Genomic DNA, 19,088 nt, shown 5'->3' on the forward strand with positions numbered 1-19,088 from the left:
GTATTTATATGGGTACCCTTCCTTTTTCACATGCTTCGTCTGGTTTGAATCCATTGCTTATTTTGCTTTGATCTGATAAGTGCCGTTTTCTTTGTTATAGGTGTTTACGTCACTCTAAGCTGAAAATGCATTACTGTACTGTGTCATGCAATGTTTGTCGCAATCTGATAATGAGTGTTTACGACCTGTCGCCGCTCGCAGCATGGATTGCTTTTGTGCGCGCTTACCCACTTTTTTAAATAAAATAAAGAGAGAGAGAGAGAGAGAGAGAGGAATCGTCTCATTAGCGAAACAATGGCAAGAGACTGCTATTTGTTGTTACTTACACTGCTGCCTTCTCTGATAATGATCAACAAGAACCAAATAATAGATTGTGTATGATAGAACATGTTTTGAATGAGAGTTAGGCGAAAATTTTTCTCCGTTTGAAAATCTTTGCGGCCACTTCTTTAGTACATCAAATTCTGCACATAAATTAGAGTCATCTTAGATTTAAAAATCTAGTCAGTTGCCGTGCTTCGTTTCTGACCGTATCACTATTAGGCATAAGAATAATACGAATATAAGCATGACACGATACGTATATTCTTCCGCGTTTGCTGTTGTGTCACTCTAGTTTCGTAGTTTATTAGGCAGACAGGATTTAAATGAAATAGCAGCAAACACGAAAGAATACATGACAAAATGTTTATATTCGTATTATTCTTATGGTGAAGGGAATACTGCATGTGATTCACATTTCATCTCTTCTCAAAGGTAGGAAAAAATTCAGAACGTAGAGTTGGCCATATTGACAAACATCCCAAACAGTCTTGCCAGTCGGATTTTCATAGTAAATTGAAATTCTGCTACATTTGAAGATGAACAATTCGGAATTTGTATTTACTTTGTTGGATAATGTATGAAACTGCAGTGGTCGAAACTTGGGGCGGAGAAAGAAAAGCTCATCTTCCACCCTTTTTTTTAAATTTATTTACTGATGCAGAGGTTTTGGCGCCAGTATTTATCTTTGTGCCTACAAAGCATGCCTGTGTAGCGCTACATATATTCGACGGCAGAAGTTAGTTGTGGCCGCACCTACCAACGTTTTTCAGGACTTCCGCTTGCTTTGCACTCGATTCTAAGCTGCAGGCGGTTTTTTGGATTACAAAAACCAGAAAAAAAGTGCGGCTTAGATTCGAGTAAATACGGTATATACACCGTAAATAATACAGGGCCTAGTACACTTCCTTGAGGGACCCCAAATTATATATTGTGAATCAGATATGTTTCTCAATGTATTTTGATCCATTGGCAACATGTGTGATCTCTACTGACTGTACTCTTCTGTTTTCTAGATATGAACGAAACCATTTGAGAACCACTCCCCTTACTCCTAGCACCTCTAATTTATGCGACAGCTTCTGGTGGTCAACTGTACGAAATGCCTTAGACAGGTCTAGGAAAAGGCCAGTTACATAGCTGTCCTCATCTAGTGCTTCTAAAACAGTTTTTGTAAATTGTGCTATTGCAGATTCTGTACCTCTACCAGGCCTGAAACCATACTGGTCATTGCAGAGGAGGTTGAATTTACTTAGATAGCTCAAAAGCCTGTTTTTCATTATTGTTTCTATCACTTTGGAAAAGCATGACAATACGGCTATTGGTCTGTAGCTCTTAATGTTTTCTACGCCACCTTTCTTGTGAACTGGTAAAATTTTGGCATGCTTCAGATAGTCAGGGAAGCAACCAGTTTTGAAGGATTCATTTATGATTTCTGTTAGTGGAGCTTTGATAGCGTTTATGCATTTTTTCAGCACGCACATTGGGATTTCATCTAAACCTGCCGAGTTTTTGTTCTTTTATTGCCTTACAACATTGCATACTTCCTCCACAGTAGTTGGAAGCAATACCATTGAGTTTGCTATATGCTTCTGTATTGGTTGATTAGCATCTTTTGAAAAAATTTTCTATAAGTTCGTTGCATTGCTGCTAAAGTAGGTATTCACATAATTTGCTAATTCTTTTGGGTTACTTTCTAAGTTTTCCTTGTTCCTGATTTGTGTGTTTGTACCTCTCTGCTTCACAGTTCCTGTTTCTTGTTTCACTACAGCCCATGTAGCTTTACTTTTATTATTGGCTAAATTTATGAACCTATCATTGGCTGATTACCATTAATCATCGGTTAAAACTATTTAACACATACACTCTTCTCTAAAAAGGCAATGTGGCATTGTATGTCTTTCAGTGAATTTCTTTCAATCTATCCAAACAAAGACTGCATATATCTTGATCCCTAGCCAATTATCACAATAGATTCAGTCTGCTGTGCATAACTACAAATGCATTGCAGTAACTATGTCATTTGACATAGAATAAAATTACTTGCAAGAACTATAGCGCAAAGAAATCACAACAAAATAACAGACTGAAAATGTTTGAGTAACGAATGTGAATGAATTGATACATTTCACAGTATTTGCCTGGAATACCAACAAATAAATACATACAATGTTTCATACACTCCTCATTTAGAAATTTACTGTCATCATCTTCATTAATACATGTAGCAGTAGCTATTTTCCTGTGCTTATCCTAATGAAAGTGGCCATTTTACCTGACTTTCACTTTAACTGCAAGGTTATGATTATGTGCACACTATATTAAAATTTAACTACACTCTTTTGTTGCTGGATATAACACATATGTGTGGTTTTATGTTACAGGATAACAGATATGATGTTTGCTGCTGTGTTAAGTCAGAAAAGGCAGTTGATGATACACCTTCTGAAGACTTTCTGTACCTGTTATTCAAGTCATATTACAGTAAATTTCTCCTCAATCGCTTTATAAAAATAGTGGTTGTTCTCCTATTTTCATTCTGGCTGTGTTCAAGTTTAGTGCTAATACCACACATTGAGGCTGGATTAGACCAAGAAATTGCAGTGCCAACAGATTCATATGTCCGATCATATTTTGAGGTAAGTAGGCTATGCTACATCCTCCTTCATCCACTCACTTATAGTGCTCTACACTTAATATTGTGAAACATCTTTATTCAGTCTGAAAAAAATATCCATGGTAAAAGGTTCAGGGAAACATAGAAAATAAAAATTAAAAAAAAGTACATCATTGGCCAACTGATGTATCAAAAAAATTCATAGGTTAATGAAAACATATATAAAACTAAAAGAAACTTAGAAATTAATAAACCAAAATAGACAAACATAATAAAATGAATATAAATGTATGATTTTGAGAATGATTTACTTGTAAATGTTTTGCAAACAGTCTTTAACAATAGACCAAAATACAATGCTATTAAGGAATACAAAAACAAAACTGTTATTTATTAATGACACAAAAGAACCACATGTCAGTATAATGCAGTATATCAACTGTTTTAAGTAACAGAAACATACTGAAGAGCTTTCTGGGAACCTGATTGTATGGTTTGGAATGAAAAGAGCTTCACAGAACGAATCTTTCTTTCTGCAGTAGAGCTCATGCCATTATGAAACATCCTGACAGATAAAACCAGTGTGTCAATGTGCAGCATGGCCATCCATTTACTGGTCTCCAATATGCCTTGGGTACCTGCATGTGGATGTTCCTGTAAATAGGGTTGCATCACTGAAAAGCTGAAGGAGATGCAATATCACCCTTACTGCATGTGGACACTTTTCTCAATTTACTCTTCTTCACTTACCAGGCACTTATAAAAGATCAAAGTGGCAAATATGTCTCTTAGTACTTCAGCATAGCAAATGAGTATAGTACTAAGTTTTTTGATGTGTCAAAGAAGTTTATTGCTATGTATGCGAACATTCATTTATTTGACACAAAGAATCTTCCTTATCAGTGTGGTAACCAATAAGAGACTTTCACAGTGAACTGTCAGCTGTTGATTAACAATCCTAAGGCTACAGAAAAGAGTGCTCTTGCTATCATAGCTCTAAAGAAGAGAGATTTCTTACGGCTTTTTCAGCATATTCCCTTACTAAATTGCTGCCAACCAGATTTAAATGATAGTGGTGTGGTCTTACATAAACTCCCTGGGCCTCTGTTAAATTTATATTTTCATACATTTAGTAACATGGCCAAAATCTTCTTTTTGGTTATGTTTTTTTCAGCCTTCATTTTTCAAGTCAATAATCTGGAAATATAAAAAAAATAGTAGCACTATTTCTGGACACAGGGTAGCCTTGTCCTCCCCAGGGTGGCACCCAGGTAGAGAAACAACATGGTATTATTCTATCCAATTATATTTCTCCGCTGTGTGTTCACCCAGTTAAACATATCTCTGGGTAACATACACTGCACTGCAATTAAGTGTACAGAATTACCTTTCATTTCTAAAAACATAAATAAACGTTTATAAACAACATAGAATAATACAACACTGAGAGTAACTCTTGAGATAAACTTTGCACTAACGGTAACACACACTACAATCAATTGCTAGACTGATTATTCCCATAACCCCCCATTATTCTGGGGCACACTTGGAATGTAAGAAAATTTAAGCTTTACTTGGCAGCCGGCTCTTGTACTGACTGCTGGATGTGGCATTGGTGCAGTTGCTAGCTGCAGTAGGCAGGACCCATGCTGGTTTGATTCGCTTCATGGAGACATTTGTGGTTTTGCCATTTGGCAAGATCTCCACAATGTGGTCTCCCCATCACAACACTGGAAAGCGGCCAGCGTATAGTTGTCGGAGTGGTGATTTGATGAGATATGTGCAAAGCCGCATGGATAAAAATGGGGTGTTCTCTGTGGTGCTAAGCAGGTGGGCATCTGTCTGAGCTGTTGCACAAACTGTGGCAGTTCTGATGGGGATGACAGCAGTGCAGGTGAAAGAAACTTCGCTGGAATGCTCCCCATACACCAGTTCTGCTAACAATCCCCCAATATCTGGTTTTTACACTATGTGAAGACCTAAAAAGACCAAGGTAAGAGCCTTCATCGGTTTTTCATTGTGACACATGGGAGCTGAATTTTGTAACAAAATGGATGTGAATTGCCGGGCATGATCTGTAGTGCTGTGGAAGTGGCAACCAAATTGTTACATCCAGGTGATGATGAAGGCCTTTGCTGCTGTTTCAGCAGAAATGTCCATGATGTGTGTAGCTTCTGTCCATCAACTGTTTCTGTCCACTGCAATGAAAATGTATCTGCAGTTTGCTGATGATGGAAGGGGTTCTGTGAGATCAATTTGATTGTGGGCGAGTCACACTAGAGAGCTTTAAAACTGCCTGATGTCAGCATGTACATGTCATCCCACTTTGCATTGCTGATTGGGTCCTCTGCTCTTCTTTATTCATGTGAATGACCTCTCACTTAACGTTCAACAAGCAGAACTAGTACTTTTTGCAGATTACAAGAGAGTTATAATAAATTCCATTCCAAAAAAAGGAGCTGAAGATATTGTTAAGGATGTCTTTCAAAGAGTTATTAAGTGGTTCTCATAAAATGGACTCCCCCTTAATTTCGAAAAAATCTCACTACATCCAGTTCTGTACACCGAATACAGTCATATCGACAATTGATGTAGTATATCAACAGGGCTCAGTTAACAGGGTAGAGTTCCCCAAATTTTTGGGTGTTCACATTGATGACAACTTGAACTGGAAGAAGCATATTACTGAGCTTCTAAAACAATTAAGATCAGCTTCTTTCGCTCTTTGTATAATCACTAGTCTTGGTAATTAACAGATCAGCCTCCTACCATACTTTGCATATTTCCACTCAATAATGTCTTATGGAATAGTTTTCTGAGGTAGCTCACCACTTAGACATAAAGTATTGATTGCACAAAAGGGATCAGTGAGAATAATTAGTGGTGTTCACCCAAGGACATCATGTAGGCACCTATTCAAGAAGTGAGGTTTTTTTAACTGCACAATCAGAGTACATATATTCGTTAATGAAATTCATTATAAATAATCCATCTCAATTCGCAAAAAAAACAGTGATGTTCATATGTACAACATTAAAGGAAAAAATGACCTTTCCTATCTGTTATTGACGCTGTCAGTTGGTCAAAAAGTAGTGCATTATTCAGCAACAAAAATCTTTGTTCATTTGCCCAACAACAGAAAGTGTCTGGCAGGTAGCAGATCAAGTTTTAAATCTAGCTTAAAATCATTTCTTTTGGACAACCATTCTATTCCATGGACAAGTTTCTGTTTCAGAACGGGTAAAAAAATTAAAAAAATTGTACCTCTAAATGTAGTTGCATGCGTAGACCTCAAAATTTCAGTAATATTTAGGGCTTCAGCATCTACCTGGAGACATCACATCATGATATCAACTTTGCCCAAGTTGCAGACCTTATAGAGGGGTTGGTCAATAAGTGCTGTATTTGTGCATTTTTATGTGTGAGTGGTGGTGAGTTTTTTTTAGCCCATTGTATCTGCCAGTCGCACAATCAAAAAAAGTGATTGATAATGATGTTTTCTGTTCCTTTTGTGTAGCATACATCCATTGTAAACTGTCTGACAAACTTTATATGTCTGAACTGCCAGGGTGAACATTTGTCACTGATGTTCCAGGACGCAGAAACTATCAGTTTCTCATCAGAGTACATTGCCATAGGGTGAGCTTCAATTTGTGGGCAGAGGCATTTAACAGCTTCATAAATTGCGAGCAATTCTCTGTAATACATACTCCACCACTGCTGAAATGGTTGCAACTTTTTGGAGAAAATTAACATTCGTCAAATTTGGTCATTCTGTTGGTTTGGGGCTGCTCTGTTGCTGTTTTGCCAGCATCTGTGACTATTGCTAGGGAAGCAGATGGCAGTGAATGAGTAAGGAGCACTGTACTAAGATTTTGCTGAAAGCTTTTACCATCTCTGGGGTTGATCTGAGGGACTGCCGGCCCATAGTGTTGTGTCCTGTGAATGCACCTGTGATCTGTGTTTATACAGCGCCTATTGCCAAGAGGTGGTGATGATAAACATTGACCATTCCCAGGAAATGTCAAAATTGTTGATAGTCTATTGGCATTGGAAGGGCTTGTAGGGCTGCTATCTTCTCTGGTAACAGATAAATCCCATCTGCCAAAACCATATGTCCTAGGAAAGTCACTTCTGCTTTGCCAATGACGCACTTCTCTTTATTCTACACTATGCCAGGGTTATGGTGCCACTGACGCACTCCCCATGTGTGTTTTCTTTGTAACTAGGCATCTGGTAAAAAGATATAATGTCATCAAGGTATACAAAACAAAATAGAAACCCCTTTAGCACTTCATCCACAAAACATGGCCATTTTGTGACCAAATGGCATAAATAAAAATTCAGACATACTGAAGAGCATAATTACTGTAATCTTTTGGAGTTAAAAGGCATCAGAGGTATTTGGTTGTATATTTTACAGTAGTCTATAATGCTTAAAACTTCTGTGCTTGCTAATTCACATGTAAAATCTTGAATGTCTGGTATAGGGTACCCATCTGGGACTGACCTGGTGTTTAAAGCACAATAATCACCATAGGGACACCATGAGCCATCTTCCTTGTGAATTGGCAATTGGAATCACAGATTATCATAGCTTGGAGCATTTCTTCTCCTTTGTCTCACTTAGGGGCTCTGGGGCAATTCTGTGGGCATATTGAAAAAATTGTTGGTCAGGTGTGCTATGGATATGATGCACAGTGTTGTGTCTGATGTTGCTATGCTGTGATGGTAGTCATAACTCAGTCAGAGACTCCTCTTTGTGATCCTCAAATGGTTTTCAGTGCTGAGCAAAATCTTTTGCAAATTTTTCTCTTTACATTTTAGCAGATTCCAATTCCCTTTTCTTGGAAGACACGTTGGATTACGAATCTTGGTTTTTATCAAATAAGTTCTTCTAGATCATATTTTGAATGTACAGATTTCATCTTGAGCGTGTTTAGCTTCAGTATATTTGAATGTAATCTCATGGATGAGGTGACAGTGTTTTGCTTTATTGTAATTCCAGTTTTGGATCACAATGTTTATTTGTAATTAGCTAATTAATGTTGTTTTGGTAATGACCATCTTCAGACCTGAGGAGAAATGTGTTGTGTTATACATACAATACCATTACATGTGATGGTGCAATCAAAATCATTAGCCATTTCGGCTTCATCAGACAAATAAAATTTTGGTGTATAAAGCACACCCTTCAAATGTAAGAGAAAGATAACCAAAGCCAAAATGACTTTGTCTGCGACAACACATGTAATGGCATGCTACATATAATGCAACACATTCCTACTCAGGACTAAAGATAGTCATTACCACACCAAAATTAAATACCTGATTGCAAATAAACATTGTGATCCAAGACTGGAATTATAATAAGATAAGTATTTTCCTGGAGTGTTGAAAACGTTTTTGCAACTGTGACACAACTTGTGTCTATGTTTTCTTTCTTCTTGCTCATAACTGGTGCCTGCTGTGAGTTGTCACAGGCACTGGAGTTAATTTATTCTTTGTATGGTGCTACAAGCAGAGCTTTACTGTACACCGATTACTGTGCTGCTATCAACTGTATCCTAAAATCATGCTTTTCTCAAATCTGCCATGAATGCATAATGAGCAAGGAGACCAGTGCCTAACATAGGTTTGGTAACATAAGTGACTACAAAGGTCTACATGGAGGGAGAGACAAGGCCTGCATCAAGAATGAGAAATTTGCAACTGTAGGTATCTATCGCCAAGTTGTTTGGTGCTTTCAGGTGTGAATGTTCATCTGCCTTATTGTTAGGAGAACACCGGGCTGGGAATGTGCTGACATCCAAGCCATTGTTGCCCAGGAAGGTCATGGTCATATGCCTGTCTGACACATACGACTGTTGTGACACAGCAGGGTGGACTGGCAGCAGTAGTATTTGTGGGCCTAGTGTAGAAGTCATACTGCTGTCATGGATGTACCAACTACTGTGCAATTTTTTACTGCCATGTGATATTATAAAAATCCTAGGAATAACATGGGGTTGAGCCCTACACCTTTGTATTTATAGTCTAGAACTTGACCACATTGTTACTGGGCCATCAAACAACAAATTGTTCAAAGCTATAATTGTGTCTGTTATATGTAATACGGGCCACCAAGATTACAAAGGGATTTTGGTGCCTCATTTTTCTTGACAAACCACTTTTCTGAGCCTTGGGTCTCATAATTTGGTGCAATGAGCAGTTAATTGAATTTTTAAAGCATAGGAATCTTGATGACATGGCAGGTCTACAATAACTTATGACACCAATGTTGTCACCTGCTGGTCTAAATTGCTAATCAGTAGCGTAGGTTATTCATGATCAACAGTAACTTGTTGGTGTGGAAAAGTATTTTCGTGACAGGAAACCAAAATTTTGGTTAGTTGGGCATAAATTCCAGGTCTTGTAACTACATATAAAGCAAGGAACAAATGCTGGAGCTGATGGATGGACAATTCATCGCTCCAGAGTAAGGTCTCAATGTGGGAACATATCACCGGAACAGTCAACATTTTCAATTTGGGTTAACATCACCACCTGGCATAGCAGAAAGATCAGATGCATCATGGTGTGTAGTTGGCATTGCTGTTTGCATCTGTTAAACCAATGCAGGGTTTTGCATTGTTTTAGCCTTTGGTTCTTTGCACTGCACTGTGTTCAGTTTTTGCTTTGCAGGCAAAGAGGGCTCCATAATCTCGATTTCATGACAAATTTCTTGAATCTCATCATTGATGACACACTACTGATTTTGAGTGTCTTGCATTGTCATAGCACCATACTTAACCATCCACAAAATAAAGTGTCCAGCACTGAAGTGTACAAAAGTAGCTCTTATTACTGACAGCAGATATAAAAGCTTATAAAGAACATAGGACAACTCAACTGAGAGAAACTTCAGAAATCATTATTATTGTGATTGTTATGCAATATATATACTTTTTTGTATGTTTGTTTCTGGCCAGATGTGAGAGAGGGCCTTAAGGCCCCAATATGGATATGCTAAATAAGCAATAAATTTTAAAAAATAAACTTCATACCAACAGTAACACACACTACAGTCAATTGCTTGATTGATTATTCCCACACATCCTTGCAGATATCCTCACTGACTGATTTAAGAAATGCAACATATGTATTAATGATGAAGATCTCTGAAAACAAAATACACACTTAAAAATGCCTTCCTTGAATCCCATCATCATGAAGATGAGTCAAGATAATTAATATCAAAACTTTATTGTACCACGCAAGATAGTAGAAACAGCAGGGCATATAAATTTTGTTCTCAAATTAATGAACCACTCTCATTAAAAGAAATTCTTGTGCTTCTTATTTATGCTATAATTAACTACAAAGCTCCATATCTTTCCAACACTTATACTGATTTATAAATATTTCACAATAATTTAAATTTCTCTTTTGTTAATTTTTTTTGTTTTTCCTTATTAATTCCAGTACATGAAAGATGTTCTCTCCATGGGTCCAAATGTATATTTTGTAGTTAAAAGTGGTCTGAACTACAGTAATGAAAATGTTCAAAATTTGTTCTGTGGTGGCCTGAACTGCTATGCTGACTCCCTAACAACTCAAATTACTCGTGCTTCAAAGTTACCAGACAGGTAATTAAAATGGAAAGAACTGGTTTGTGTTTGTGTGTTTGTAGATACAGCATTTAATTCAATAATGCAACAGTGAGGTTTCCTAATAATATAGGGATAATCAGTCAATGTTAACTCAGTTGATGAACCAGCTATTAGTTTTTGAAAGTAAGATCACATTTTCTTTTTAATACAGTCTGCCTCCAAGTATCTAGTGCCCATTATCTAATAATGATATTATTCTTATTTGAATTGAGTGTAGTTGCAGCTGTGACATAGAGTAAATGTGCCAGCAGCTGTATCAGTTTCAGTTTGTATGCATGATTTAGCTTAGGTTTTGTTCTCAAGTGCTTATGTGTAGACGTGCATTGTACTGTGTATCTTACTGTGTTGACTGGTGTATAATAACTTAGTCTAAGTTTCTGCATACATTTTGAGAGCATTTTTGTTGTGTGAGCTGATTTTGGAGTGTAGTAAGAACAAGAAGTAGCATAGCAGCTGAACAGGGTGACTGCTTGTCATATAGTTTTACAATTCAATGGATGGGGACTGTACCTATTGTGTACAATTTGGAGGTGGGTACTACACCCAGTGCAGGCAATTGTAAACAGATGGAAGCTGTGTTGGTCCTGGGCTGCAGTGTGGTTCAGGCACCTGAGATGGATACTTTGGCGCCTCTGGAGCCTAAAGTGTCACCTGGGATCCCTGATGATGCAACGCTTTCTGCTTTGCTCATTCTGGCTGGCTGACACTTGATGGTGAAAAATGTTCAGTGGTGGGAACATGAATCTTTGGACAGGAGGCGAAAGTGGGTACTGGCCACACTGCTGTCCCACTAGGCCTCAAAAACAGGCATGAGGTATTGCCCATTGCTGAAAGTATATCTCAGCTAGCATGGAACGCCTCATGAACTGGGTCTGGGACTGATCATCTTGAACGATCTGTACAATTGGAGGGTGGGATTGCTTGTCGGTAGGATCTCCAACATCAGGAGGGTGATGGAGCCTCTTAGTAAATAATGATCTAGTTGAGAAAGAAGGCCAGTGTCCACTCTGTTTGCTTGCTGGGAGGGGGGGGGGGGGGGAGGGGGCAGGGGGTCACATCCTAAATATGGAGTTGGCTCTGCCAGCATTGATTGAGTGGACTGGGTGCACCCATCTGCAAATCGTGGCTCATGCGGTGTGAATTATTCCTGCCACCTGTGTGTTGAGAGGCTATTCTCAGTTTCTACAAGTGGCTGGCTGCTTTGGTGAAAGTAGCTAGCCTTACTTTTGTGGTGGAAGCAGAGCTAATGTTTTGCAGCATCGTCCTCATGACTGTGGTCCTCTTATTTTGAGATGAGTGATAGGCTTAAACTAGAGGGTCAAATGATTCTGCAATTACCTTAGGTGCAGATATCTCAACCTCCACTATTAGGTGGAGAATTGTAAGACACCATTAGTAAGTCACATATGCACTACATGCAGGAAGCAGCAATTGAAGGTGGCACGCACACCTGGTTTCTTAGGATAGAGATGTCACTCCACAGGCCTGTTTAGATACATTCTGATTTCAGGGAGGGAAGAATATTATCCCCATTAAAAAAGAGAGTAGCATTCGTCATGGCAGGCTGAAAAAAGAAAATGTCAATATAGTATTGATTAACTGCAGGTGCATCTGTAATGACATCCCGGAACAACTCTCACTTGTAAATAGTAACAATGTCTACAGTGTTCCACAAAATTTTGGGAGAACTGCCAGATGTTTGTAACTTCCTGCCCCAATATTTTGCCGCAGAGTCTTCTGGCCATCTTCAGCTGATACTGGCAAAACTGCACTGAGCTCTGATATTTAAGGCCCCGCCAGCACATGCGTGGTGGATTCACTTGGCGTTGCACGTGCACTACTTGAGCGCGTTCGATCCTGCAGTGCCACATCACCTCCATGGTGAAAACTTGCTGCATCTTTATCAGTTTGATTGTCTTCCTGTGGTTCAATCACATAACTGTGCCGGCTACAAAGGAAATGAAATTTTTCAATGACTGTATTAAAACCGCCATGTCTACTAATGAGAGACTCACTGTCGGACAGTCGTATTTCCATGGATTCATTAACAATAAAACTCCAAAAGTTAGATATATGGGCCACAATGAGCCTCTCATTAACTGAGACAGCGGTTTTCAATTGAATACCACATGGAGTCCACTCGTTGAAAAACTTCGTGTCCTCCATAGCCGGCATGTACACTGGGAAAGTTTTAAATCTCACAATGCCTACATTGTGTTAGGGACAGGAAACTGACTGTTAACAGATGTTAATAGCAATGAAATTTTAAATTCCATTTGGAACATACAGTGGAAGGTAAGATCGAACACCAGGGTCAGAGGTGTGTTTCTAGCCATAAAAAATATGATAATATCTACTTAGGTCGGGACAGATACCAAATTCAAAATAATTTGAGCAGAGATAAGTGTTAAATGTGTATCAAACATGGCCATCAGTTGCTTTTATAAACTTCCTGCCTCAAGAGCAGTAGTGGTGGAACATTTGAGAGGAAATCTGGAGAATATTTTGTGTAAGTTTTCTGGCCTCAAGGACAGGAAATCATGTAAAATTCTTCCAAGTGCATCTGAAAATTGAACAGCTGATCAGAGAACCAACTTGATAAAATAAAATATTAGATCTCTTGGTCACCAACAGGCCCAAACTTTTTGACTCAGGTAGGTCAGGGATCAATAATCATAGTGTCATTACAGCATCACTGAACATGGCTGTAAATAAGAATATAAAGAAAGGTTGGAAGATATTTCTACATAGTAAGAGTAATGAAAAACATATCTTAGATCACCTGAACAGTCAAACTGAAAATTTCATCTCCACCACTTACAGTGTTGAGCAGCAATGGCAAAAGTTCAAAAGCATTGTACAATTTGCTTTGGATAGGCATGTGCAGAGCAGAGTTGCTATGAAAGCAAGGAGAGCTTCACTGCAGATTGAACTATAGCCAAAGCATCATAGACAAACAGCAACTGAATGAAGCCAAAATTAGCCTAAGGAGAGCCATTTGTGAAGTGTTCATCTGATTTCAAAGCAAAATTAGATCTACCAACTTGACAAAAAATCCTAAGTAGTTCTCGTCTTCTGTTAAATCAGTAAATGGATCAAAGACATCTGTCCAGACATTCTGTGACCATAATGACCCTAAAACAGAGGATGACAAATAGAAGGCATAAATACTTCATATCTTTTCCCAAAACTGTTTCACTGAGGGAAATCATACTGTAGTTCTTCCCTAAAATTGTCACGGAAATGTCAAAATTGCAAATACTGAAATAAGTGAACATGGGATAGAAAAGCAACTGAAATTGCTCACCAGGGGAAAGGGCACTGGACTAGACAGAATTCCAGTATGATTCTACATAGAGCATGCAAAAGGAATTGATCTTCTAACAGCAGTGCACCGTAGGTTGCTGGAGGAGTGAAGCATTCCTGATGATTGGGAAAAATCACAGCTCATTTCTATAAGGCTATATCTCTTACATCAGTCTTTTGTAGAATTTTGGAACATATTTTCTGCCTATGAATTATGACACATCTGAGGACAGATAATCTTCTCTGTGGGAATCAACTAGGGCTCTGAAAACAATGAACATGTGAAACTCAGCTCACTCTTTCATCCACGAGACACAGAAAGCAGAAAAAACCAGTGGCCAGGTTGATACAATGTTACTAGTTTTCCAGAAGCATTCAATACAGTTTCAAACTGGAATCCACTGAAAAAAAATATAAGCATACAGAATATCAGATCAGCTGTGTGACTGAATTGAAGAGTTTCTAGCAAACTTGAGACAGAATATCATTTTCATTGGAGAGAAACATAAAATCAACTTTGGGCATACCCAAGGGAGTGTTACAGAGCCATTACTTTTCACAATATGTAAATATAAATAAGCTAGTAGATAGAATCAGAAGTTCCATGAGACATTTTGCGGATGATGGTGTTGTATACAGTTAAGTTGCAATGCTAGAAAACTCTAGCGAAATGTAGGAGAATCTGCAGAGGATTGATGCTTGTTGCAGGTATTTGCAATTGACCCTGAGCATATACAAATGTAATGTATTGCACATAAGTAAGCAGACAGACCCATTAAAGTATGATTACACAACTGCAGAAGAATCACTGGAAGCATTGACATCCATGAAATAACTAGGAGTGTATATATGTATGGAGTGATTTAAAGTGGAATGACCATATAAAACTAACTGTAGGCAAGGCAGATGCCAAACTGAGAGTCATTTGAAGAAACCTCAGGAAGTGTAGTCCACCCATAAAGAAGGAGTCTGGGATCTGTACCAGATAGGATCAATAGGGGAAATAGAAAAGTTCCAAAGAAGAGCAGCATGTTTCATTTTAGGTTCATTTAGTAAGTGCAAGAGCATTACAGAGATGCTCAGCCAACTCCAATGGCAGACACTTCAAGAGAGCATTCTGCATCAGGGTATGGTTTACTTTCAAATTTTTGAGAGTGTACATCTCTAGAAGAATCAACTAATATGTTGCTTCCTCCTATGTATATCTGGCACAAAGGCCATGAAGCTAAAATTAGAGAGATTCAATATCACATATAGGCTTACCAACAATTGTTTTTCCAGTGACTGGAACTGGGTAGGGAGAAGACAGTGGTACACAAAGTAGTCCCCACAAGAAGCCTCCACAACACACCATAAGGTTGTTTGTGAAGTATAAATTTAGATGCAGATGTAGATGTACTTGATTCTGGAAGTGAATCACAAGTTATGTTGTGATTGACTGATGGACTGATTTTTATTTGGTTCCATTTGATTACATTTTGAACAAAGTGTGTACTTGTAATATAGGACAAGTCAACTTAAACCTATTTTCTTACAATATTTAACCTATTTATTACAATTTAATACATCACAGTGGCAATACTTATGTGAAAGTGGCAATACTTATAATAACATTGAAACATTTTTCACCCATTTTTCAGGTCCTGAAAATTATTTAAATACTACATTACACTCATATTCACATTTTTCTCTCCCTATTCATGTTCTCATGTTATTTACATATTACAATATATTCAATTAGTCACAGTACCTCTATAACAGTAATAGTAGCATTTTTCATTCATTGATACATATAGTCTTTGACACTATAAAATTCTTTTTCCTTTAAATAAGCCTTTAAAAGTTTTTGGAATGTCTTTTTGCCCACCTTGTCCTGCAAACCCTTTGGAAGGCATTTTTCAGCAACTCTCATTTGGTGTTGTGTACTTCTCAGCTGGCCTTTATTTCTTGTTTCATATGTATGAATGTCTGCATTTCTTTCTAGTACCCCATTTCCTTTTATTAATGATATTATTGTTTTGTAAATGTACAGAGATGGAAGTGTCAGTATTTTTACACTATGGGAAACAGTTCATGAGTCTCTTTGTTTCTTGTTCAAGATGGTCCTAACAACTTTTTTTGCAATGTAAATATTCTTTTTGTATTTTTGCTGCTGGAATTTCCCAAAACAGTAATCCCATATTGTAGGTACGGCTCAAATAGAGCATGGTACACTGTACATAGAAGCTCCTTGTTGGCATAATGTATAAGCTGTTACGTAACAAATATTGCAGTGCTTAATTTACAGCAAACATTATCTATATGTTGACTCCACTAGAGCTCATTGTCGACTGAGATCCCCAAAAATTTAATAGTGGTAACTTCTTCCAGTCTTGTTTCATCTATGAGTATATATATATACGTATTCTTCCTTTTCCCTATTTGTGGACATCATGAACATTGTCTGTTTTAGATTTAAAATTAGGTTATTTTGTATAAGCCACTGTGCTGTGTTATTTATTGACATAAACACACTTCTTTCCAGTGTTTTCAGATAGTTTCCAAATTCATTAGTATCATATCATCTGCATATAATGTTTTTTATCTTTCTCACTGAAATCAATCTTTCTTTTGCTACTGCCTTTATCCCACATTGTACGCAGGGTTGGCAAGGTTAAGTATGGAATTGGCATGGGTAATTGTTAGGAGTGGCCGGATGCCCCTCCTGCTGCCACCCCAAACCCCCGGGATGAAATTAGTGTACCCCAGCTGTCTGCGCCTAGTGTAAATCGTGAAATAGTGTGAATGTGTTACAAATGTCTGCGAGTTGTGTAACTGAGGCGGGACTTGGGGACCAGCCTGGTATTCACCTAGTAGGATGTGGAAAACCGCCTAAAAACCACATCCAGGCTGGCTGGCACACCGGCTGTCATCGTTAATCCGCCAGACAGATTTGATCCAGGCCCGGCGCGCCTACTCGAGTCCAGGAAGTAGCATGTTAGTGCTCTCGGCTATCCTGGCGGGTTCTCACTGACATCAATATTGTTTACAAATAGGTAGAACAGAAGTGGATCAAGTACAGATCCTTGAGGCACTCTGTACTTAATATTTCTGATTTCAGATGTGCATCCAGTTTCTGTTTCCGCATACTGCTTTCTGTTGCTGATGTATAATTTTATCCATTTGGTGGTGGTGGTGGTTAGTGTTTAACGTCCCGTCGACAACGAGGTCATTAGAGACAGAGCGCAAGCTCGGGTTAGGGAAGGATTGGGAAGGAAATCGGCCGAGCCCTTTCAAAGGAACCATCCCAGCATTTGCCTGAAACGATTTAGGGAAATCACAGAAAACCTAAATCAGGATGGCTGGAGACGGGATTGAACCGTCGTCCTCCCGAATGCGAGTCCAGTGTGCTAACCACTGCGCCACCTCGCTCGGTGTTTATCCATTTGGCTACATGTCCATGAATACCATAGCTTTCAAGTCTTCTTTTGTCAATGCATCTATAATGGATTCTGTGAGGCTTGAGATGGAGAGTTCTGTAGATTTCCCTTTTTGGAAACCGTGTTGTGCTGGAATCAGAATACTATGTTTCTCCAGGAATGTGATCAACCTTCTATGCATGAGTGTCTCTAGTATTTTTGAGAAACCATAAATTAAAGACACTGGTCTGTAGTTATTTGGATCATTTTTGTCTCCTTTCTTAAATATTGGTATTATTTGGCTTATTTTTAATTTTTTGGGAATACTCCTCCTCTAAATGAGCAGTTTGCAATATCCAAAAGAGGTTTGATTATTTCTTCATTCACATGTTTTATTAAATAATTTGATACTTCATCATCTCCTGCAGACTTTTTGGGTTTTAATTTATGGATTATTTTTATGAGTTCTGTTTTTGCCACTGGTTCCAGGAACATTGAGTGGCATGGTTGGCCAAGTGTTTTAGCCTGCTTTGACCACTGATGATTTGTTTCCCCTTTTAAATTATGTACAGCACCTAAAAAGTTGTTGCTTAGTATATTAGCAATTTTTGTTCCATCTGTAACTATGCTGTCATCAATTCTCATTGACTTATATCTTTTACTGTTGATTTTATCCCATGTTGTTTTACTTTTTGATTTAAATTTGCTATGGCTCTGTTTATTGAAATGGCTTTTGCTTCTCTTATTAATTGCCTGTACTTCTTCTGATGTTGTTTATATGTCTCCATATTCCCTGCTTGTCTGGGTTCCTTCACTCTAGTCCTGAGTTCAATTATTTCTTTCGTAATCCATTCCTTACTGTAACCCTGCTTTTTCTGAGAGGCTGCTTTGGGGAAGACTACATGAAAGTGATGTATTAGTATGTTAAGAAATGCATCATACTTCTCTTTTGTACCTTGTGGTTGCATTGTTTCAGCCCATTCTGTATTCCTTGGTGTTGTTTTGAAAATGTTCGTGTTTTGTACATTGATAATCCTGACTTTTTTCTTATCTTACATTTCTTCTGTTTTTGAGCTGCTATTTATGTGTTATTATTAACCCATGATGGTCAGAGATTGCTGTCTGTAGAACTTTCACTTCACATTTACTATTTTCGATATTTGTGATTATGTTGTCAATGATGGTCTGAATATGATCGGTCACTCTTGTAGGTACCGGTACCTCTATTATGGTTTTCATGTTACACTGTAATAATGTCTCTTTCAATTTTTGTTTTGTTTTTCATTCTTTACCTATATCTATGTTATAGTCTCCACATATTACGTCATCTTTCATTTTGTCTTCATTGATAATTTTTCTAGTTTTTTCAGAAATGTTGTAATATTACCACTTGTGGACCCATATACACAGATAATTCTGAGCTCTTCTCTTCAATCATTACGCCAGTAATTTCAAAATCTTTTTCAATATATTCAGTATCTCGTAGACTTCCAATTTTCTTCTTGTAGATAGCAACACCTCCACCTTTATGTTTTGATCTACAGAAATAATTAATCAAATAATAGTCTCTTATTATTAGGCTGCTAAGTTCTGCTTCATTTAGCCCATAAAAGAAGACTTATTTTTTTCATGGTGTACATAATATTATTTAATTCTGTTTCTGAAGAATAGCACTGCTTATAAGTTATTTGCTAAAACCTGTGGATGTAGAATGGAACAGAATACCCTATGGCTTGGAACAAGCATTTTATAGTATTACAGAAGAACTGGTCTAAATCATTTTCACAATGTGCA

General features: G+C 37.8%; 1 protein-coding gene across 1 annotated transcript in view; it reads left to right on the plus strand.

Annotated features, from left to right (window-relative positions):
• The window catches only part of LOC126456309 (NPC intracellular cholesterol transporter 1 homolog 1b-like), a 124,669-nt gene that overhangs the window by 71,589 nt on the left and 33,992 nt on the right, over window positions 1-19,088 (plus strand). Inside the window, exons 15-16 of the mRNA XM_050092060.1 lie at window positions 2,706-2,960; window positions 10,403-10,566. Of these exons, the coding sequence (XP_049948017.1) occupies window positions 2,706-2,960; window positions 10,403-10,566 (419 nt within the window). The remainder of the gene's footprint in view (window positions 1-2,705; window positions 2,961-10,402; window positions 10,567-19,088) is intronic.

Source organism: Schistocerca serialis, chromosome 2, assembly GCF_023864345.2.
Source record: "Schistocerca serialis cubense isolate TAMUIC-IGC-003099 chromosome 2, iqSchSeri2.2, whole genome shotgun sequence".
In the NCBI taxonomy this organism is placed as follows: Eukaryota; Metazoa; Arthropoda; class Insecta; order Orthoptera; family Acrididae; genus Schistocerca; species Schistocerca serialis.